Source organism: Lytechinus variegatus, chromosome 10 (genome assembly GCF_018143015.1).
Source record: "Lytechinus variegatus isolate NC3 chromosome 10, Lvar_3.0, whole genome shotgun sequence".
Taxonomy (NCBI): Eukaryota; Metazoa; Echinodermata; class Echinoidea; order Temnopleuroida; family Toxopneustidae; genus Lytechinus; species Lytechinus variegatus.
In genome coordinates, this window is record NC_054749.1 from 12,059,790 (window position 1) to 12,084,641 (window position 24,852).

Consider the following 24,852-nt stretch of genomic DNA (forward strand, 5'->3'; position numbering starts at 1 on the left):
GAACATGCATCATTCCATATAATTACATTACGGACATCATGCTGTATCCCGGGACAAAATTCAATTCGAACTCCAAAATTTCAATTCCAATTGAAATCCATTGAACACCCATTGGAACTTCAATTGGATACAATTGGTCTCAATTTGGACAGTTGGTATCAATGGATTTCATTAGGTCCAATGGGTCCCAATTAGATACCAGTTGAGGCACTATTGCAGGGTCTATTGGTCTCAATTCGGCCAACTGGCCCCATTAGAATAAACAATATGAGGGACCAATTGAAGACCAACACCCATTTGATTTTCATTTGGTTTCAATGTTGCTAAAAACAAATCTAAAAGATTTTTGTTATCATATGAATTTTATTTCTATTTATAGTTTAGTCTATGTCAATTTTTGGATCCCACCTGAGAGAGAAAGAGGGTAGGGGGAGTGGGGAATGGAGGGGGGGGGGGCATCTATCATTATTATCATCATTGTCATATTTGCATTTTATTAACTTTTGGACTCCATTTACAATCTTTTTGTGAAAGCTTTCTACAGGTATTCCATTCTCCATTTATTTCTCTTACTTGTAATATCAAATTGCTATGCTTATGTATTTGATTTATATTTTTTGCATATACATGTTTATTTCATCTACATATTTTGATGTTTTTTAAGGAAAAGAATAAATTAATTGAATTGAATTGGTTTTGATTAGCTTCAGTTTTGATTCAATTGGTATCACTGGGTTCCAATAGATCCAATGGGTCCATAAAAGATACCAGTTGAGTTCCTTTTGTAGGGTCAATTTAAATATTGAGGACGAATAGATGTCTATTGGGGCCAATTGAGCCTAATATGTCTTCAATGGGTCTTCAATTGTTCCCCAATTGAATTATAATGGGACCAACTGCCCAGTTGGCTTCATCTTTCTCGTTTCAATAGGTCCCACTGGTCCACCTGGTTACTGAATGGGTTTCATTTGGACCAGTTGCCAATTGGTTTCAGTTGGGACAAATAGCCAATTGGTTTCAATAGGGAGCATGTGATCAGCTTTTTCGCATATCACACGTACTATACATGTCGGTATTTATACAATTTTATTGTCTTTGCAATGTATTTTTTTTAGTCATTTACCACCTTCAAGTGATTTACTAATTTGAGAAACAAGTCAAGAATGAGTAACAAAAATAAAATACCCATAAATGATATATATTTCAATTGCAATAGATTAAAACAACCACAATAACCAAAACCAAACCACACCAAATATTAAAGATAAATGTACATGCTTGAGCAACTGCTCTTCACCAGATGGAATAAAATGTTGCACGATATCTTTGCCCTTGACATTGATATTTATGCAGACAGATAGTATGCTTCTGTATTAGCATGAGCAGATATTGATGGAATTTCCTAATCTTCTACCAAGATAATATTGTTCAACTAATTTTGCTTGTGCCAATTAGAAGTTCTCATTGCTTCCAATTGAAATCAATTGACTGCAATTGATTTCAATTGGATCCTAACCAATTGGTTTCCAATTGAGACCAATTGAAATCAATTGGTTCTAATTGGGACCAATAGTCAATTGATTTCAATGGGTAACCATTGTTTCACTATCCATGTACTCCAAATAGGAACCAATTCCCAATGGGTATTAAGTTTGGATATTCAATGGGAAATTCGTCCTGGATGGGGTTGCGTAGAATCGATTGTCATTCAATTTACATAAATTATTTTATAATAATATTTATTACTTATTTGTCAAATTTAAACAGCAATTATTCATTAAAGTAAAGTCATTGGCGGATCCAGAAGGTGTCGGGGTTTGGGGAGCGCGCCTCTCCTTTTTCAACGATGCTAAAGACGCCGCTAAGGGGGGGGGGTATAATTTTTAGTAGTCGTCGATTTATTATCAATTGATTTGAATAAGAATGATAATATTAGAGGTATTAGTTTGACGAATAATGTAAATAATTCAGTTGAGATCAAGATATGTCGATTCGCTGATGACACCGCAGTATTTGTAGCAGATGAACTGTCTTTAAAAAAATGTAATGGAAAGAGTTCAAAGGTTTTGCAAAGTTGCTGGACCATCGTTAATGTTTCGAAAAGCTCGGGTTTTGGCTTTGGAAATTTAAATATCAATCTTTTTTAAAAAAGTTTGACTGGAAAAGCGAATTTATAAAAACGCTAGCGGTGCATTTTAGTAAAAATATGTTTCATGCTTATGGAGAAACTTGGAAAGAATAAGTTTTAAAAACTGAAAACAAAGTATCATTGTGGAAATGCCGATATTTATCATTTTTTGGTGGAAAAGTTACTGTACTAAAATCTTTAATTCTTTCAAACATAAATGACTGTATTTCCAATGCTTGATCATATTAAAAAAGTTGAACAACTTTTATTCGAATTTATATAGAAAGGGCGAGATATAATAAAAAGAAAATCAATGATTGGTAGAACTGAAAAAGGAGGAATAAATATGCTTGATTTTGTCTTACAATGTAGCGCCCTAAAACAGTTTGTCTAAAAGATCTATTTGAAAACAAGGATCACAATTTTCGGTGGAAGTTCCTTCCTGAACTACACCACATTCACTTTGAACCGAATTCATTTTTTTCTTAAAATGTCTTTTGATAAAGAATGTCAAATGCCTGAAATGAAACAACGTGCATTTCTATCGTCAATATATAACTGCTTGGAAAATGTGCAATAACAGACCCTCTTTTGAGAATAAGAATAAATGTTTGTTTTGGAAGCATTGGGTATGTTCAGACAATCCTGTTATTGGAGATGTTGTTAACAACGATGGACTATGTGATGTAATGTTTTTCATGCAAAAATAAAGAAAAAAGGAAATTATTTATATGAATCGACATTAATCTGGAGTTATATACCTGAAAAATGGAAGAGAATCTTGGTTAAAGAAAAGCATTGCTCAAATTATTCAATTGTTAGCTTCTTTCAATTCAAGGACCATGATCCCGTTTACATATAAAACAAAGTCGACATTTAACTGTTAAACTTTCTAAAAGATTATACAAATTCTTAGTGAATAAAAAGTTTATAACCCCAAATGTTGAACAATATTGCTCACTTTATTTCAAAGAAAATTTGATTTGGAACAATATCTAAAAAGAAAAATTTACTTTCATTGAAGAATTTTGTTTAGCTGAATTCAACTTTAAATTTTTGTATAAACTATTGATGTCAAATGAATATTTGTTTCGATTTGAATTTGCAGAATCTCTACTTTGTTTTAATGTAAAACTATTGAAAACTTTTATCACTTATTTTGTGATTGCCATTATTCTAGACTCTTTTGGTTGAAATTCATTAAATTGTGTATTACCATTAATCTGAATATTACAAATGTTGATATAAGTTATAAAGACATTGTGATTGGTAGACACGGTGGCAATGGACACAACATTATATCTTTCTTTAATTCATTAATTGATTTAGCTTCTTATACGATTTTTCAAAAAAAAAACAAATTTCAAAGAAATATTTCAAATATTCTTAGAAGAAATAAAATGGAGAGCAAATATAATTTTTTTTTCAAATGCAAAAAGAACATTGAAATTTAAATTAGGCACTTTTGAACATGTATCTAAAATTCTTTCTTGCTAGACTTATATAATGTCAAAATTTTTAATGCTGAATTTTAATGTATATCATGCTGTAGAGTGACGATGTAAATAAGAACATACAAATAAGAAAAATAATAATAATTTTCTATACCGAAAATTCGCACATTGCCTTTAAGCCGTTGAGAGAAAGAAAATATGAAGTATAAAGGAAATATAAATCGCAATACTTTGCACAACAAAATGTATCAAAACTAATATTACAATTTACAACTTGTTTTCACCAGATCATGAATAAAGAAATACCATCAAAATGGCCGATAAACATATATATTCCCACTGTTTCTTTTTTTCTCTTCCTGCTTCTAAACCTTTGCCGGTCAAAAAAAATTCGGCACTGAAAAATAAGCGCCACTTAATGTATATCATGCTGTACAGTGACGATGTAAAATAGTTGGCGACAGTCAAGAAGAATCGGCGCCCCCTATTTCTTGATCGGCGCCGGTCAAGATACATCGGCACTGCATGAGTCTTAATCGGTGTCTAAAGCGCGCGCGACCTAAATCTAAGTGGACCCTGCCTGCATTTTAACCGGTGTCAATGAAAACCAATCAAAGCATCTTGATTCTAACAACGTCGTGGCGGTTAAAACTAATTGGCGCATATGGATTTCAGTACCTGCGCCGGTGATGACTAGTCGGCACCTTTTGATTTAAATAACAATGCGTGTGGAAACTTTTTGGCGGTACTTAATTCCAATTCCAGCGCCTGGTAAAACTAATGCACTGCAAAACCTCTGATGTTGATTTACCACTAGCCCAGAATCTATATATATGTCTACACCAAATAGGTATTGAAACGACACCAGTCTGGAATCAAACCAATGCTGTATTAGTACTAATTGGTGTTGTATACACACCTATCTAGTGTTAGACCAAAATCAAACTGGTGTGTCAAGTCCTGGCGGATATAGAAGTGCAATGGAAAGGCGAGGAAGTGGAGGTTAGGGTTGAGTGTAGTCTTTCAAAGGGCTTTTAAACCAGGAGTGGAAAATTTGAGTAGTAGGCAGGGTGAGAGGCTTCAATAGGAGGCTGGTTCAGTTGGAGAGATGAGTGAGGCTTCAGTAGATGACAGAAACCTGGCTTGACTCCACGGATGGAGCAGTAGGGCTGGAGCAGGATAGCATACTCGATGATTTGGTCGGGGTGACTGTCCGTCTACAAGACTCAAGCCTCCCACTCTGCCTACTAATTATGCGTTCCACTCCTGGTTTATAGTCCTTTTAGTAACTGAACTCAATCCGAAAAAGAATACTCTACTTCCGAGACACCACACTGCAGAAATTCCGGTGTTGATTTAACACCAGCCCGGAATCTATATGTCCACACCAGAGAAGTATTGAAACAACACCAGTTTGGAATCAATCCGATGCTGTTTTTAATACTAATTGGTGTTGTATAAGCACCTTTCTGGTGTTAGACCAAAACAAACTGGTGTTGTTTAACACTTCTCGGGTGTGGACATATTTGGATTCCGGGCTGGTGTTAAATCAACACCGGAGATTTTGCAGTGTAGACAAGGTGATATTTAGACCAAGCAAGGTTGTAAAAAAGTAATTATGCCTGTGGATGACTTAATGTACCTCTGATGACATTCGATATATTCAACAGTATTATTTTATCATTTCACAAAATATTTGTTATTTTTCTGCATTTTGATGAATAGGATTTTTTACACATTCATTTTTTTTTCTTGGATGTTTTGTTCTTAATTTGGCTGTTATGAACTGAATGGAACAGTGGTGTGTCCGGATGACATCACAATGACGGTAGCGTCAGGGGAGGATGAGATAGCAGTATCTTGGGCTGACCCAACACCGGATGATACACCGTTGATGATGGAGTCGTCACGTACCAACGGATCAATGTTTGGTGTAGGTAGACATGCTGTGCTCTACACCGTCGATTACACAGGCGGTGTCTCAGTGATGTGTTTCTTCTATGTCATTATCAGAGGTAAGCGTTTCATTTAAAACACCACACCATCAAGGGTATTTTTTGCGCAAAGAACTAAGTGGATATGACATATTAAACTCATGCATAATTGTGAATGGATTTATAATATCATAGTTTTTGACAGAAAGTTCAATAGAGTTCTCCCAGGCTTTGGCTGACTAATGTGGTGACGGGCTATACAAAGTTGGTCTAATGGGAAATATTAGGCCTAGAGAAATTATTGGTGAAACTTTGGCATTTAATTTGCTTATAGCAAATTTTTCTAAGAATTAAGACCTCAATTACATGTATGCATGGTGAGCGAGAGTGTAGCTATGTGTTTTTTTTTCTTACCCTAAATAGATTGGGCTATTTCGACACCCAAGAAGACGGGGGGGGGGGGGCTCCCATGGCATAATCTACAGAATTAATAGATCAAATTCTGTGAAAATCTCATTGATAATTAATTTGGCTAGTTTTTGCGTAACATCAAAAGATATTTGCTCTAATTAACTAAATAATGCCCCTAAAATGCTAATTTAGGGTTTTTATATATACTCTGAGAAAAATTTAGTTTAAAATATTCAACATGTATCGTATTGCTTCCTAAATGTCTCATGTATTTCCTTGAATTACGACTTTTTTATTGTTATTTTATTCGAAATTGTCAGGGACTTTACTTTAACCATAAACAAGATGAAATTTATTGATTTTAATCGGAGGGAAAAAAAGATGCATTTATAATATTTTCGCTGTAAACAATATTTACATTGGACTTGTGCACAAATTTAATTTTGTGGGTCTGCATGCACTTACAAAATGTTGTGTAATTTTGGAACCGCCTACCCAGGGGGTCACAATTTTGGTCTCAAAAGTTGCACGAGACCTGAAAGTAAAAAGTCAGCAATCGACGGGGTAAAAAAAAATTGAGCGGCGGATTTATCGCGAAAAATGTCGTCAGGCCCCACTCAGCCCCCAGTTGTATAAAGGTTAACTGTGTTTAAATGCACACGTTTCTTCATTTCAATCCATTCCATTCCAATCCAATTCATTATTTCAATTTTAATCTTAATTAATTTTAAAGTCAATATAATTACACAAATCGTTCAAAATCCTATGCACGTGTATATTATGTCAGTGTTTGACTTTTATAAATATGTTAATTTTCTATGTTATGTTTTGTATGTTCAGTTCCATGTACATGTAAATATATTATTCATTTCGACAATAAATACTCCCTTGTGAAACTTATTTGCAAGGTGGACATACAGCAAGGTGAACTTAAGGTTAAAAAGGAAAAGAAAACTATCCACTGAACTGAAATAAGAAGTGAGAAATGAATGATCATATACAGGAACGCCTATGCACAAAAGAAAATGATTGATATAAAAAAATGACAAATGATTCCAAGATGTATTTCCATATGCACGAAGAGAATTATTGGTATGAAAGAAATTGATAAAGTTCAAAGATTTATTTCAATTTTCTTCCTCTCAAAAGCCGATGATGGCAGGGCAGGACCCAACATCAACCGATGTCCAACCAGTCGCACTCCGCAGACCTATGAAACATTCAATAATGTGAACTGCAGTCTTCCGTTTGATCCACCGTTTGTTAGTCAGACAATGGTGACCTTCACCTCTACACACACTCCTCAAGATACATTCGAAGTGGGAACATACCACGTGGTTTACACATTCACCAACGTACAGGGTTTCGTATCTGAATGCGTAATACCCATAACTGTTACACGTAAGTGTGTTTCATAATTATGTCCGTTGTAATACATTTAAGGTACTATATGTAGGATAAATTTCCAAAGATGCTTATTCCGCTTTAGATGGAAATGAAGTTACAGACGTCACAATTTTTTACCCGTCGACGGGAAATTGATCTACCAACATTTTATGCATAGAGGCCTGTACAAAAATATGTTAAACAAAGGTGTGTTATCGGATTTTAATAGCGCCGTTGAGAGTTAAATTCATGTTTTCATCCCTGCTCCTGTTTAGACTCTGACATTTTCTGTCATTTATAGCTGAATAAGCATTGGTACTTTGGATACTGGATGTTTCTTATGTTTAATATAATTTCTTACTATTTTTCAAAACTATTGTGATTTTTCATTACCCCCACTGAATAGAAGTTTGATTATTTCAATACCGAGAGGACGGTTCTGTGAACGTTGCTAGCCTACAGAGTTTATACCAGTGTGAAGGCACTGGATGCCTTAGGGTCTACAGCTCAATGTAATTCTTAATGATGCCCAACGTCGACCTCTTGTATTATTATTTAATTAACTAAACTATAAGTTTTAACTTGATCTATCTGTATCATTGTATAATGATTACTTAAATCCAAATGAACTACTAGACGAATGTCATAAAGAGGAAAGGACAGTATTATTCTTATTTATTTTCATTTTTATTTTCCTTTGTATATTAAGTAGTGAAAGGGGTAGAATACCTGAACAAGAACCAGACTTCAGACAGGATAGTTTTAGAGTCACACAATAACATTAAAAGGCTTTATTCTACAGATAACTCATAACCAAGACCATAGCTTTAGCAGCTTTCCCAAAAGTCGCACTCCCCTTCCTTACATGTATCAAGCAGTCCTCAGTAATATATATGAAAGCTTCTAGTGCAAACAATACTGTGTATGCCTGTAAACCCTTACACTCCCCCCCACTAAAATAACCCTATGGGTTTTTATTAACCACAATGAATCAAATGTAATACATACAATATCATGTCTTGTCATTAGTACATGCAACGATACTCCACTTATAAGTTCAATAAAACATTCATATACGAACTTGACGCTAGCAATTTAACAGGCATTTTTACCCTTTGTTTCATCAGCGTAAAATACTCATTTGACTGAATAAACAAAGGACTAAATGCGATAAATTAACATGTCTTATCAATAATTCATGTGACAAGATTCCCCCAATAAATCAGATATAACATGCATGTACATGTACAGTATGAAACTGCAAATAGCAATTTAACAAGTCTGGAGGTGTCATATCCTTATCCTTTTGACCGTCCAAAAGCTAACAAACATTAATAGGCAATAAAACACCTCAAAACATCCCAGCGCAGCTGAAGGATGAGAACAGCAAAAGCAAAAGAACCAATCAAAATTTATCCAAAATGGAAAAATGCTGGCTGATAACAAAATATCAAGAACAAACAGTATCAACATAATTTTGTACATGGTAATATGTAGCTTCGCAGTGACACATTTGCATACTCAATTTTCAAAACTTTAGTATCTAAATTGTAATGAGACATGCAGTTGGAAATATTTAAAGAGGTTTCAATGAAGTATTTTCGACTTAAAACAAATGATGTTCAGATGCTTACAATCATACTTTAGTTTCAACACAATACACATTTCTTTTGGTTGTTGGATGTTTTGATTTGTTGTATACATGTAACTGAGTATTCAAGAACGATATGGTTGGTACATGATGTAATCATACAGTTATATATGCATGCAAGTTTCATTTAGTAAATTAGATCTAGTTCACATCAGATTTTGTTGGTTTATATACTGCCTTTGTTACATAACTGAGTTCTCAGGAATTACTCGACCAATAGTTTTCACAATGTTCAGAGTCCATTGCCGATGAAGTCATGGGCACAGTTTTAGCTGGTCGACATGGACAATGCGAATTTTTTTCTTATTCTTTTCATTCACAATCTCAAAGTTTACAGGAGTCAGTTGCTTGGTCACTACGTACATTTCCGACCAACGGGGAGCAAGCTTTGCAGTGAAGCACTTCTTTGCATCGGATATCGGGTAGGTCTTGACCCGCACATGATCTCCCTCCTTAATATTGTTCTCTCTTCTCCGTTTGTCATAGTGTTGCTTGGTTTTACCCTTCGCTAGTCCACTACGCTGTACAATGTCCTCCACACTGGGTTGGCTAACACCATCAGAAGGGTTAGTTTCAAGCTTGTTGCTGAGGGGAGTGTTTAGCCTTCTCCCAAACATGAGGAGTGCTGGTTCTGTCCCAAGGGTATCATGAGTAGAAGTGTTCAAAGCGAAGCCAAATTCTGCTAGGTGTACATCCCATGAGCGATGATCCCCTGACACATAGGACTGAACCATGGACTTCAGGTTTCTGTTGACTCTCTCCACCCAGTTAGTCTGTGGGTGGTAAGGGGTAATGAAGACCTGTTCCACTCCCCACTCCTTACACACTGCTGCTAATGCCCTTGCCCGAAACTGTGGACCATTGTCGGACAGTAGTTTCTTGGGGGGTCCATACCGACAGAACACTTGACGGACCAATGTGCACGATACCACCTGGCTGCTTGAAGACTTTAGGGGAATCACTTCCGTGTACTTGCTGTAGTGATCCACCACAACCAGTATATGTTCATGTCCACCATAGCTCTTGGGAAAGGGTCCCATCAAGTCTACTCCAACAATCTCCCAAGGCTTAGATGACGATGTGGAGAGCATCATACCTGCTTTCTTCTGGTAGACAGGTTTGGTCTGCTGACAAACTTTGCAAGCTCGGACGAAACTGCGGACTTTTTGAGACATTCCCCTCCAGCACAAGTTGTTACTTTTCAGTCGAGCGAGAGTTTTCCGCCGTCCCAAGTGCCCGGCGGCAGGTTTCCTGTGGCACTCATTCATCACAGCGTTTTGTAGTTCACTGGGAACTACTAAACGACCGTCCTTCTTCCACAGAAGCCCATTCTTCATCTCATATGAATGGGCAGGTTTGAAGTCAAGGTCACCCCTCTCCAAGTTCAAGATAAGGGGTAGAAGTTGAATGTCGCGCCTCTGGGCCTCGCGGCATAGTGTTGCATCAAGTTCTGGGATCAGAATCGGATTGTCCACATTCTCAGGTCCTGGGGCTTCATCTGGTAGGCACGAAGGGCAGATGTAGAGATCCATCATCTCTGCCTCCTCCCGAGTGATACCAACACAGCTTTGGTGGTACCAACGTCTACATTGATCACAGAACACCCAGTCTAATACATCATCCTCTGGGTAAATGCAGTTAGGATCAGCACATTTCTCGTCATTATCACTTGAAGAGTTAGCATGGATTTCCTCGACTGCTCCAACTACTGCAGATCCTCCACCACATCTTGAAAGAGCATCTGGGACATGGTGTTGGGATCCTGGGCGATACACCACCTGGAAATTGTAGTCCTGCAAGCGAAGTACCCATCGAGCAAGTCTACCCCCTTGCTTCCTTTTTCTGAAGAGCCAACACAGGGCTTGATGGTCTGTCACAACTTTACATGGTCTGCCTTCTAGGTAAGGCCTCCATTTTTCTAGGGCCCAGATTATTGCCAGACATTCCTTCTCGGTAGTACTGTAATTCCGTTCCGCACTTGACAAGGTCCGGCTTGCATAAGCTATGGTCTTGGTCAGGGAGTCTTGTTTCTGAGTTAGAATAGCCCCTAGACCTACATTACTGGCATCCGTGTGAACAACAAACGGCAAAGACTTGTTGGGGTATCCTAACACTGGTTCCGACATGAGCGCCTCTTTCAACCTGTGAAACACTATGGTGCATTCGTCCGTCCACTCCCACATGGCATTCTTTTTCTTCAAGGCATATAGTGGGGCAGCCTTATCTGCAAACCCAGGGACAAATTTCTGATACCATCCAATCATGCCCAGGAATCTCTCTAGTTCCTTGACAGAGGTAGGCACCGGATAATCTCTGATAGCAGACACCTTATCTGGGTCAGGCTTTAAGCCATCAGCTCCAATGAAATGTCCAAGATACCTCATCTCCCTATGTAAGAACTGACATTTCTCAACATTAGCAGTAAGACCAGCAGCTCTTAATCTGGTCAATACCTCCCTCAGGTCTCTGTAATGTTCTTGTGGGCTACCAGAAAAACATACAATATCATCTAGGTAGACATAGCAACACCTCCCAATGAGATCCCCAAGGACCTTATACATCAATCTCTGAAAGCTAGCTGGCCCATTGACAACCCCAAAGGGCAGGACTTTAAATTGGAACAAACCATTTTCACAAATGAAGGCAGTCTTCTCCCGGTCTTCAGGAGCCATTCCCATTTGCCAATAACCACTTTTCAGGTCTAACGAAGAAAACACCTGAGCTCCATGCAAAGACTGGAGGATGTCATCGACTGACGGCATAGGATACGCATCAATCTTTGTAACAGAGTTCAACTTGCGGTAGTCTACACACATGCGATAAGTGCCTCCCTTCTTCGGCACCATGACAACAGGGGAAGCCCAGGGAGATGATGAGGGCTCTATCTTCCCACATTCCAAGAGTTTCGATATTTCTTCATCTAGGGCTCTTTTCCGCTCAGGACCAATCCGATAAGGATGTGAACGAGAAGGTGTAGCGTCACCCACATCAATGTGATGGCAATCAATATCTGTGAAACCTGGAATGTCACAAAGAACATCCTTGAAATCACCCAGGAGTGACTCAAGCTCTGCCTGCTCAGTAGCTGAAACATCTAACTTGGTTCCACAAGATACAGGGATAGTATCCCTGCCCTCGTCGAGTTCATAATCTGGGTACTCTGGCTCTCCAGACTGCATTCCTAGCATAGGAAACTTTACAGGTTTTTCAACCCCGAAACTGGTTCCAAAGCACCCTTCGCCAAAATCCAATACCAATTTTACTGCATGAGCAAAATCCACTCCCAAAAGAACTGGAGCTGGCAACGTCTTGACTACCTGAAATTTAACCTGCAAGGTACTAACCCCGAACTCTACTTCTGCACTTGTTACCCCATGTGGAATCACAGTCATTTCTCCGAGGATTTTCAGAGTGGTACCCTCACTGCAAGGTGTCACAGGTAAAGACAACTTGTCACAGAGATCTGATGGCAGGAGCGAAACCGTAGACCCAGAGTCTACTAGCCCATATGTCTTAACATATGCTTCTGTCTCTCCTCTCAGAACAAGTTCCATCATGGGTAGTCCTTTCTTTGGGACATCTGACAAGTTAGGAGTCACTAACTCATCTGGAGCTACAAAGTTACAGTTGTCTGTTTCTGAACTATGTTGTATTGTGTTTGGTGCAGGTGTTTGTGTGTTGGGTGTGAAGGTGTATTTGGCAGACCTTACTGGGGGTGGCATGGGGCAATCCACAATCCTATGCCCAAGCTGGCCACAGCGGTAACAATTCTGATTAAATGTTCCTCTGCGGTTAGGATTTGAGTTAGTATGACCTTGGGAATAACTAGCAGTGTTTGGACGAATATCAGTCGTACCACCATGCTTCTTCCTGAAATTTGCCTCGTCTTTGCGAGCTACTAAATTAGCTCGCCTATGCAAGAGCAACTCATCTGCTGTGCGGGCTAAGGCAATGAGTGAGCATTCATTGCGCTCTCTAAGTTTCAGCCGTAATGTTTCATCAACCACAGTGCTCAAAAACTGATCAATCATGATCAGATCAAAGCACCGTCTGACTTCAGGGTTGTGAAACGTAGAAGGCGTTACTTCCAGCCACCTGCAGAAGTTGTCCTGGAGACGGTTTGCATATTCCTCAAAGGTTTCTTCACCTTGTTTACTATCGGTTTTGAATTTAACTCTATAGGCTTCCGGGGTTAGCTGATACCTCCGTAGGATAACCTGTACAGCAGCATCATAATTTTCCTTATCTGAATAGCTCAGGGAGTGAAAAGCCTGTTGGGCCTTCCCTGTCAAGTACGGTTCCAGCAATTTAGCCCATTCATGTCTAGGCCTCTCTTCCGCTGTTGCCATACGTTCAAATGTGTTGAGATAACATGATATATCATCATCTCCTGTTAGTCTGTGGAGCCCTGGTAACCTATATTCTACCCTAGCCTGTGGACTTACAGTCATCTTCATCAGAGACTCGCATAGCTGCTTGGTCTCTTGGTAACGAGACATCTCCATCTCCTTCATCAAGCGAGCCAAATCTTCAGCACTCATACCTGTCTGACTGGGCTGAGCACTAGATGGAGTAGTCTCTTCAATCATCTGTGGTAACTGACTTAAGCAATTGATTCTTTCTTCTTTTGTTTTTACTTTAATCACATCAATATGATTCAACTCACACAACCTCCCAATGTATTCTGCAGTAAAGTGATTCAAATATGTACTTCGATCCATGGTAAGAATGTAGCAAAACCCAATATTTAATGTTAAATTGAATATTTTTTTTTTTTTTTTTTTTTTGTTATGTCTCAAATAAATCTTTTACTATTTATGCATTACTCCATGTGTTTATATTTAAGATTATCTATAAGATCCAGAGTGAAGAGTTTGCTTGTGTGTGTTTATTTACCTGTATTTATTTATTTATTTTTATTTGTTTACTTATTCATGTGTTCGTTTTGACTGATTAGTCTTATTTATTTAGTTTAATTTATGCGTAAGTCTCAAGTATTAGTAATAAATGTTTATATTTTAAAACCTTTTGTATCAAGAGTCTGTTTCTTTCCTTATTCAATTCTTTTAACCTGTTTATTTTCCCTATCCATTAATTGTGTAATAGATGTTAGATCTGTTACTAGGCCCTATAACCCAGGATTTGTTTGATTTGTATATCCAGAGCAAGTTACACTTGTTATTTACTTTCTTTACTCACTTCAGTTTTCACTCACTGAATTATATTCTAATTAACATAAAACATTACAAATTATTGACCGTCTAACAACAGACCTATCGTTCAGTCATCTAATTTGGCGGCGCAGAAAAACAAAGGGGAAAGAACAAAAAGGAAGAAAGAATAAGGTCGAAGGTCAGGAGAACATTCAACAAGAAGAAGTGAGGAGCTAGAAAATGAGAGTGAATGATTGAGATTATACTTTGCTAATTTATTTTACTTTATGTAACTAGGTTGGTTGACTTAAGATCTAGATTCAGATTCTAGAATGACTGGCACAATTTCAAACTTAATTTCACACTCATGAGTCAAATGGAAATAGCACAGCAAAGAGTAATGTCATGATCATTCATAGACAACACTAACCTTGAGTGTGTATGGCTATACACACATGTATGTGCATAAATAGTAGTGATACAGTCACATATATCTGCACACACACTGTGCTGTGTACTGTCAGTGCAGCACCAGGGACTACACAAATCACAATGCAATGAACCATCAAACAATCCAAAAACAATCCATAAAAATCTTCCTTGTCCAGTAACATCCAATCCTGCTGACAACGCCAAATGAAAGGGGTAGAATACCTGAACAAGAACCAGACTTCAGACAGGATAGTTTTAGAGTCACACAATAACATTAAAAGGCTTTATTCTACAGATAACTCATAACCAAGACCATAGCTTTAGCAGCTTTCCCAAAAGTCGCACTCCCCTTCCTTACATGTATCAAGCAGTCCTCAGTAATATATATGAAAGCTTCTAGTGCAAACAATACTGTGTATGCCTGTAAACCCTTACAGTAGTCATTCAGCATCTTTCTATTATCAATCTTTACACTCTCTTTAATTTCAAACCAATATATCACCGATTTCTTCATTTTTTCGCACAATCACTGGGTGTATCGTAGGCTCGATGATCATTGTAAAAAACAAAACGATGGGTAAATGATTTGTCAGTTATTCCACTTTTTTCCATATAGAGGGAAGCGATGTTTGTAGATGTTTTCCCTGTCCAAACGGAGAGACTTGTAACCTCGTACAAGGTTCTACTGATTCTTACACATGCGTAATGCAAGCTGGAGGTAAGTGATTTATCTTAATATTAGCACATCTAGGGCCCGGCTCACAAAGAGCTGCGATTGATCCAATCAAACGCAACTATGGAACGCCAGCAACGTCAAAAATCTAAAATACATGTTTGTTCAAAATATTTTCAAGAAATGCTGTATATTCATACATTCAACGTTTTCCAGACAAATAAGTATGCTTTTTGTTTTCAAAGGACATTGATGAATTTCCATATTCTTGAGATTTATCGGGGATCCGTCTTAAAAAGAGTTGTGATTAATCTGATCAATCACAACTATAGAAAGTCAGGAATGTCCACATTTACAAATGATTGTTCATTTTCTAGACAATTTGGTGAGTTTGCCTTTGTTAACAAAGTCCACTTTTCAAATTCCTGTAAAAAATTATGACACTGATGGATTCCCATAGAGCTACGATTGATTGGATCAATCGTAACTCTGTGTAAGACGCTGCTCTGACTTGTGAAATCTTAATGGGAAGTCATACAATCAAAACCGACTCCAAATATTCATCAAATAAATATTTCATTAAGAAAAATGTCTAAGCTTTGATCAGTATGAAGTCGGTTTCCGTTTATGTGCGACTGTGACTTTACTGATTACATTCTGAAAGCGTTACATAAAGCTAGTTATCGCGTCAACTTACTAGGCTGAGCGTTTAAAACAAATCTGTCTTAAGTTAAGAAAAAGCTGCGCGCTCATATCGTGCGGTTATGATTATTTTTGTTTGAACCGATGTTATAGTCATAAATATTCATCAACATTATTATCGATGCCATCAGTAGCTGTGAAGTCTTTGGCCATTGACAGAAGCATTTGCATTCAGTTACAAATTCCAGTTAAAATGTTAGCACTTTACAGTCGATAGATCAAATTTTAGCCGGAGCAAATCTCACTTTCTCTGCAATCCTGTTTGTGAGAAGCCGACCAGCAATCGATCTCAATTAAGATATATTATTGATTTGTGCTACCTGAATCGACCAACTTCGCCCACGTAATAATCGGCATTTATGCTATTGTTTTCCAGATCTAGCTCCATTTATCCAGAATTGTCCCGAGGACCTAGAGGTGATTCTTCCGAACGGGATGGTCTCAGTTAGCGTTGACTGGATAGAGCCTACAGCATCAGACGACGTCGATGGCGTGCTCGATCTCGTCACCAACTACAATCCTCGAGAATCCTTCACTCTAGGAATAACACAGGTTGTGTACAATGCCACAGACAGTCAACAACAGTCAACATTTTGTGTGTTCAACGTCGAAGTATCCCAAACAGGTTAGCAATTCTTTTTCAAGTTGTTATACAGTACAGGACATTGGTTTCTCATATTGATGTAAAGTTTTACCTGGCTAAAGATGAATATTCTGTTTCTACTGATAAGAAATGCAGTTAGGCCTTCGTGCTCAGCATGAAGAACAAGAAGAAAATCTCACCATTATGTTACTTGGCTAGTTTTATGTACATCCTTAAAAGTACAAGCATGCGAGCATGTATTTTCAATCAGTTAACGAGTTCAAAATGTTTTCGGTAACAATCGTATGCATATTTTAGGATTCAGGATTGGGAAATATTCATCAGAGCTAGAAATGTTTTGATCTCTTTAGTAATGATTGGATATAGCCCAACTGACAATAATTGTTACATTTCATTATTCCTTCACCTACAGCGGATACAACTTCACCAGTCTTCGTGAACTGCCCTTCGACCGTGACCCACCAATTGCCAATCGGGGAGGATACCGCTTCAGTAACATGGACAGAACCATCTGCAACGGACAACGATGGTCAGGTTACGGTGGATTCTACAAGATCTCCGGGGGATAATTTCACTGTTGGGACATCGCATGTGGTCTATACTGCAACCGACGAGGCTGGACTGCAATCCACGTGCGACTTTAATGTTAGGATAAAAGCTACAGGTATCGGTCATGGATCATGTTCCTCTGGCAGTTGAGAGGTCCCGTATTAAAGGATTTGCACATTGAAAAGCAAATCAATAGTTGCTTGGGAAATTCTACAAGATATATATAACTCTTTGATGCTATTCTGATGCACTTTGTAGAGTGCACCAAACCTGAAGCAAAGAATATAGAACACAGAAATTAGAAGTGTTAGAATGCACTCATTCTGAAGTCGGTATTTCCTTTACATTTTATTATGCAGGAAGGATTTTCTAATTATTTGCGAACATATATACAATGGCAGTTATAAGGGCATACTTGATCATGCTAAATAGATCCCTTATCATCATTTGTATCTATACTTTTCTTTTGAAATTCGTTTGACAGAGGATCATATTCCACCAGTGGTATCCGGCTGTCCATTTGCTGCTGTAGCTGAAATAAGTGGTACATTCACAGTAGTCAGATGGTCTATTCCAACATCTGCTGATGGCAGCCTAGTCGAATTACCGACTCTCGGCAGTCCTGGAGATTTCTTTACACAGGGTGTACTTGGGCCTGAATATTATATTTTCAATGACACCGCTGGGAACATAGCCGCGTGTCCTCTGTATATTTTTGTCGTAGGTAAGTTTTGTTATTATTCAGTTGGAAATCAAATAGATTAATAGTGTTCTACATTATGGAATGCATATATGGCACCATTAATTGCATGACGTCACGGCAGGGGGTAGTGCCAAGGGGGGGGGGTAGATTTAAACCATCTCTAAGATTTGTACCATCAGTAAAAAGAAGAAGTGTAGAATAAAGGAGACAAAAGAGGGAGAATAGGTAGGAAAGATAAAGAAAGAGATGTCTGGTCTTGGTAGCTCTACATCGTCCCCTTTATTTCAACTTTAAAAATATATGACTTCACATTTGGATATTCGTGCACACCACCCCATTATATCCTGCTGCCACTCCTGCCGCGGCGCAGTGAGATTTAAATTGCATCCAGGTTTCATACATGTGTAGATTATAGAAACAAGACTGGACAAGTAACATGATATGAATAATCAGATCCACAGTCGGAGAATATTTTAAATGGTTTATAATCTGTTAAACATTTATTATTTTCAATGAATTTCGATAATGATAGACCGTTCGGACACGGTGGGACCGACAGTGTCTTCCTGTCCTTCCGATGTGACCGGTACTGTTGAACCGGGGATCTTCACTATGGCAGCAACCTGGACACCACCATCCGCAACTGATGACGTCACATCCCAGGGTAATATAATCCAGATAGCTACGAACGACCCAGGAGATTCTTTTGGAGTGGGTACAACTACTGTGACGTATGTCTTTCTGGACGAGCAAGGGAACAATGGGACATGTCAATTCAACGTTGTCGTAATCCAAACCGATGGTATGTATGGCTTGGATATCAATTGACTGAAGTTCTGAACAGTAGGCACAATATAGATCAAACACCGAAGCATGTGAGTGGGGTAACAATTCGAAAGAAAACTTTGACGATTAAGAAAAGAATGTTCGATTTCACTTCTGAAATTATGTGACGGTGTACAAATCGATTAACATGCTTTAACCAATTCCGATTATTTCAACCAGGTGTTTTCATGTAATGTGGCTTATCAAAACCGTTGGTTTTCTATCCTGAAATTGAAAGTAAAATAAAATATAAATTCTGTCACAATAGCCTTCCTTTCTTTCTGTTATAGGAGACACCGTACCTCCTGTATTTTCTGGATGTCCACCTAACATTGATATCTTAGCTCCTTTTGGCGCTACATCTACCAGTGTGACATGGACGGAACCCACGGCAAGTGATAGCGGTTTTCAACTAACTGTTAGCTCTGATAACAGCCCTGGTGCAAACTTTCCGATTGGAGTCACAACTGTAACTTACACAGCTACGGATATGAGCGGACTGAACTCACAGTGTACTTTTAATGTAATTGTGCGTGCGGGAGTAGGTAGGCATATTCCCTGAAGATTTTTTTTCTTGTTAGAAGCGCTAATACTTTTCCCTTTCCCCGAGGAGAGTTTCATGAACATTTAAATGATGGAATCTAGTTGTCTGACAAGTTTTAAGATCTTACAATATTTCTTGATTTTTGTTAACCAAGAAGTAGTGTTTGCTGTGGTACTTATTTGATAAAACAGGCATTTCATTGAACACCCCCAAAAGTCATTTTCTTTAATTTCGAGTCTTTTCCACTCATCCTTTTCCATCAGATCTTCTTGGACGCTGGTTAAGTTAGCAATAAATTGCCTTTTAGAGTATTATATGATCCATGTTGTGTTAGTTTTAAATCCATTTCTTTTCATATCATGAAAACACTCCCTAATTGTTTTGTTTTACAGTCGATAACATAAGGCCAGTACTAACCTGTCCATCCTTCACGCCGCAAATAGTTGAACTTGGTACAGACACGGTGGAACTGTCTTTTAACGATCCTGAAATCATGGATGAATCCAATACGGCAACCCTATCACATCGAAGCCATAACTTTCCTTTTAACTTCAGCGTCAGTGTAGCGACTATCGTTGAATTTGAGGCCATGGATCAAGCAGGAAACGTGGGATCATGTTCCTTCCTGGTTTTCTTCAGGGGAGGTAAGGTATTTGTACCTGTTACGGCAGCGTTACCCGGTGTCAGTGGCGGGTCTAGCTTTTTGGGGACTTCATGTGCCATAAACTCCCCGCCCGTAGGAATGGGGATGGGGTTGGTGTTTGATCCCCTTCCCTCTTGGAAGCCTTGAGGGGGTTAAACTTGATCCTCACCTGACATCCGTCAATGATTCTTTCCTGAAATTCTATATTTTACTTTGTCTCCTCTTAAAATTTACAATGACATGTTCATAGAGAATGATATTAAAACTTTGACGAAGATTGGTAACACGAATCGGAAGCACAACAGGCTTGTAAAGATAATCACAAGTCACAACTACATAAGTGGATATAATCCCACAGTAAAAATCAATAGTAAACCTAATAAAGAAATCGTGATGAATAAAAAAAATGACACGTTGGATATATAGAAACATATAGTATGTAAATATCATCATACTAATGAGGATGATGATTTTAACATTTTCATTGCAGCTGATAGTACTCCGCCAACCGTTATGTGTCCAGACCCAATAAACCGCACAGTCGAGCTCGGACAGGGTGTCATCAATGTTTCTTTCCCGAACGCGAATGCAACAGATTTCAGTGTTGTCACCCTCGTGAGTCAGAGTCACACTTCGGGTGACGCCTTTTCTGTAGGCGAGACAAATGTCACATTCGTCTTCCAGGATGAGGGCGCGAACATCGGGGAATGCAGTTTTCCAATTTCCGTTGTTGCTGGTATGTAATGATCATATTACGCATGGCTTAGGCCAAGAGCATTCGGTTTAATATATGGAAATTTCTGGTAACAAGCTGATTTCTTTCAAGAATGGTCCAGAAATATGTTTGGAATAACTTACTAAAAAGTTCACATAAATCCTCCTAAAGGGTTTTCCGAATCAAAGATAGACCTTTAAACCATGAAATATGCACCGAATTTGGATGTCTAGTGTGGGCAATCCATTTATGTGAATGACGGCCATTTTGGATGCCATCTTGGATTACGGAAAACCATCAAGGAGGATATATGAGGACTTTTAGTACATGTACGTTATTCTAGACAAATTCCTGGACCAATCCTGAAAAAAAATCAGCTTGTTACCTAAAATTTTCTTTTTTGGCCTTATGCTCTTGGGCTATTCAAGCAAGACTGATGATAAACACTGATGTGCAGTCCTGTGCAGTACATGCATTTCTATGTCGCTGACCTTACACATGTCCTGCCTTTGGTAAAGTGCTTACAAAAAGCTTTATGAAATATCATTCTGCTGAGCTTCCTGATTAATAATGCCTCTTTTGTTACTGAAATCATTATTGACAGCTATATATTTTACATGTGTTCTTGCCCTAACTTAAGAATGATTTGTCACAATTAAGGTTTTGAAAGTACTCAATCCGGCATTACTGCCTTCGTTGGCCCGGTAATCTGTCCTTGTGTTCCTTAATAACTTAACAGCTGATGGATGGTGGTTAAGAAATAACTGCAAATATTTTTAAGAACGTTTTTCATAGCTGGTTATTGACTGGGTTTACTGAGTTCATTATGCCTATTTTGTCCTTGTCCAAACAGTCGATACCACACCACCGGAAGTTATATGTCCTTCCATTTTCTACGAGACGGTAGAACTCGGTCTTAACAGCACCACAATAATCTTTCCAAATGACACGGCGACTGCAACAGACTTATCGGGCATGCCATCTCTTTTCAGCATCACACCACCGTCGGGATCGGTATTTGATATTGGACAAACCCTTGTTACCGTCGTTTTCACCGACATGAGCAACAATCTTGGCAATTGTACATTCACTGTCAATGTTTCAATGCGTGAGTAACTCAACTTTCAGAGTATTTCGAAGGAGTCGGATTGTTAGAGCTTTAACTTTGGGCCTCGACGTTTGTGGCATGACAAGTATGCCGATTTATTTTAATATTAAAAACTTTCTAGCAGTTTTGACTGGAGCAATCATGCAAACACATTTTTTTTCTTTCATAGAAAGTTTTTATTCAAAATCAAACACGAAAGTGATTTAATTTACAGAAAAATCATGAAGCGAACATGTTTACAACAACTGCATGTACTGTACGTGCGTACTATTATCTAATCATAAAACAAAATTATGATGTTTTTGACTGAGAACCCTTTCAATTTCACAATATCGTTTCAATACGTTCTTAAAAGAGCTAAAACACAACCGATTACCCTTACAACGTGTCGAAAAAATAAAATATTTAGCATAAAGCATATAACGGTTTACAATATTGCGTATTCATTACTATACTGCAGACATATAATGGTTCACGATATGGGTACTTTTCAAATAACGTTTTCATTTGATTCAGGTGATATCATTCTTCCATTCAATGAACTATGAACATTTGTTACCTAAGCATGATTAACTTATTAAATAAGGGCATACATACATAGTGCATAATTGAAAATAATATTGCATAATTGATTACAGTATACAAATAGAAATTGATGACTAGCCACAAAAAGTAAATACTTCTCCTTCCCCTTCCTTTTTAAAAGTGAATAAATGGTAGCGATCGAAATAACTTTTACATACAGCGACCGATCAGGGTTGCATTACATAAAGGTTTACAATCAGTAGCTTAATGCCAATGACCTATCGAGATGGTCGCTGGATGCGTACTTGGTTCCCATTACTGACCGTGAACCTATCAAAGTGGTTCCAGATTTCCAATTACACACAAACCGTTATGTTACGGGCCCCTGATCAGCAAAATTCCTTACTCAGGAGTCGGCCTCTAAAATTACTCTTTTTCTTTAATATTTGTTTTCTCCTTATGAAATTGCAGAGGATACTACTCCACCAATGCTAATATGTCCAGAAACCATCATCCGGGAGACTGAAATCGGTCAGGGACCAGTGAATGTGTCCTTTGACGATCCTGTCATTTCCGATGCGTCCAACACAGCAATGATAGTGTCACGAAGTCACAACTCGGGTGTCTTCTTTCCTGCTGGAGCGGTCACTCTGGTCAACTTCACCGCTGCTGATGAGAGTGGAAACAACGCATCATGCTCCCTCGCCATTTTCATTATGGAAGGTACGACTACCTTCTGAGTCCTGAACGTTTGGCTCAAAGGGTTGTCAGGGTCGAGCAAATGTTACATTCCAAGTTTCGCACGATTACACTGTGCCTGATCTGATGCATGTTGCACAGTTGCGTTTGATCACAACTCAAAATATCGAGCGCAATTCCGTGATAGTTTTTGATAGAAATTATTTCGGCTTCGGATCCAAAGCCCATTAAAACGTATTAAATCATTCTTGCTTCGTAGATTTGACTCTGTTGGGCTGTCTTATGGGATTAAAGAGAAGGCATTTTTGTATAACATCAAGCTGTTTAACCACTGCAAAATAACATTTGTGACCTTATAGAATCTGCACGGAATTGGCACCTAACTGGAAATAATTATCTTGAATGTTGTCAAATGGTTAATGTACAAATAGGAATATAACTGCTGTCAAACAAGTTCCCCAGTTACTGATCCCCTTTTCACCCGGTGTTAGAGTTAAAATAAAACAAACGAACAAACCAATATGCCTACGTTAGTGGGTTTAAAATGTTATTTCTCTTAAAGGATCTTTATGTATGAAGTATGCTTTCATTGGCCTAGGCCTAGCATAGGCCTAGCATCGACTTACTACTGCTAATTTTCTCTTCCCACAAACTTAGACATGCTGTTCATGATAAATGTAGTAATATTATTCATTGCGCAGTAGGCCTGATAAAACAACAACATAAAAAGTCACTTTGATTATAAGAGATGGACACTCAGTCATTAAGTGTTATAGAATCCACTAACATGTGACCGTCATTGTGCTCTGAATAACGTTTTCTTTATATTTTTTACTTTCATCCTACCGTGTTCCGCCGTCAATTGGGCCATGAGTTGAAAGAAGCATTTCATGTTTTGACATTTGAAATTGCACAAATTCTATGAGCAGAAGATGGGTCAAAATCGATTTGCAGTTCTGGTTTACCGTTAGTAATCTTAGTTCCGTGTGTTTTATTTGGGAAAATGTATACACATTTTAAGATAGAAGCAATATTGTGATTATCAATCATTTATAATCCCATTTTTCCAATTGTCCTAATATTCCAGAGATACATGGTTCATATCGTGTAGAGAGCGTTTATCTCTTAAAGGACAAGTCCACCCCAACAAAAAGTAATTTGAATAAAAAGAGAAAAATCTAACAAGCATAACACTGAAAATTTCAACAAAATCGGATGTAAAATAAGAGAGTTATGACATTTCAAAGTTTCGCTTAATTTCACAAAACAGTTATATGCAGATCCTGGTCTATATGCAAAAAATGAGAATGATGACGTCATCAACTCACTATTTCTTTTGTATATTATTATAGGAAATATGAAATATTCTAATTTTCTCCTCATTGTCAAGTGATACACCGATTAATTCCTCCCTGAACATGTGGAATTAGCATTGTTTAATACTATATGGTTCAGTCAAGTTTTTTCTTATTGTCAAATCTATAAAACGTGAAATATTGTATAATTCAAACAATAAAAAACAAAAGAAATAGTGAGTGATGGACATCATCGACTGACTCACCTATTTGTGCATATCACTGTTTTGTGAATAATAAGTAAAATTTTAAAATGTCATAACTTTCTTATTTTACATCTGATTTTGATAATATTTTCAGCACTGTGCTAGTTTGATTTTTCTCTATTTATTCAAGTCAGCATTTTCCTGGGGTGGACTTGACCTTTAATGTTATTGAGGTCATTGTGTGCGTGCGGAAGTGTGCGGATCAAATAAAAGCATATTTTATGTCACAAAATTAATCATCTGCTTCTTAACTTTGTTGTTTCGAATCTAAAGCATGTTGATTGAAAAGCAGTTTCTAAAGTGGCATCAGCCAACAAAACCAAAAACCAGAAAAGCTGTGCCTTTGTAAATAATCAGACACGCCTTAGTAGTCGCTATTGTCAAAAAACCTGTATGTTCTCAAGATGCACATTATCACTGGGCGGTGGATCTCGTTTGATGAAAGAAATGAT

The 24,852-nt window shown here is 37.9% G+C and overlaps 1 protein-coding gene across 2 annotated transcripts in view; it reads left to right on the forward strand.

The window, feature by feature from the left end:
- Nucleotides 1-24,852, forward strand: part of LOC121422425 (hyalin-like) — a 38,255-nt gene that overhangs the window by 305 nt on the left and 13,098 nt on the right. For both annotated transcript variants that reach the window (XM_041617458.1, XM_041617459.1), the window contains exons 2-13: nucleotides 5,382-5,597; nucleotides 7,077-7,328; nucleotides 15,166-15,267; nucleotides 16,301-16,549; nucleotides 16,941-17,192; nucleotides 17,562-17,801; nucleotides 18,313-18,582; nucleotides 18,896-19,150; nucleotides 19,542-19,793; nucleotides 20,283-20,528; nucleotides 21,361-21,615; nucleotides 22,612-22,863. In XM_041617458.1, the coding sequence (XP_041473392.1) occupies nucleotides 5,382-5,597; nucleotides 7,077-7,328; nucleotides 15,166-15,267; nucleotides 16,301-16,549; nucleotides 16,941-17,192; nucleotides 17,562-17,801; nucleotides 18,313-18,582; nucleotides 18,896-19,150; nucleotides 19,542-19,793; nucleotides 20,283-20,528; nucleotides 21,361-21,615; nucleotides 22,612-22,863 (2,841 nt within the window). The remainder of the gene's footprint in view (nucleotides 1-5,381; nucleotides 5,598-7,076; nucleotides 7,329-15,165; nucleotides 15,268-16,300; nucleotides 16,550-16,940; nucleotides 17,193-17,561; nucleotides 17,802-18,312; nucleotides 18,583-18,895; nucleotides 19,151-19,541; nucleotides 19,794-20,282; nucleotides 20,529-21,360; nucleotides 21,616-22,611; nucleotides 22,864-24,852) is intronic.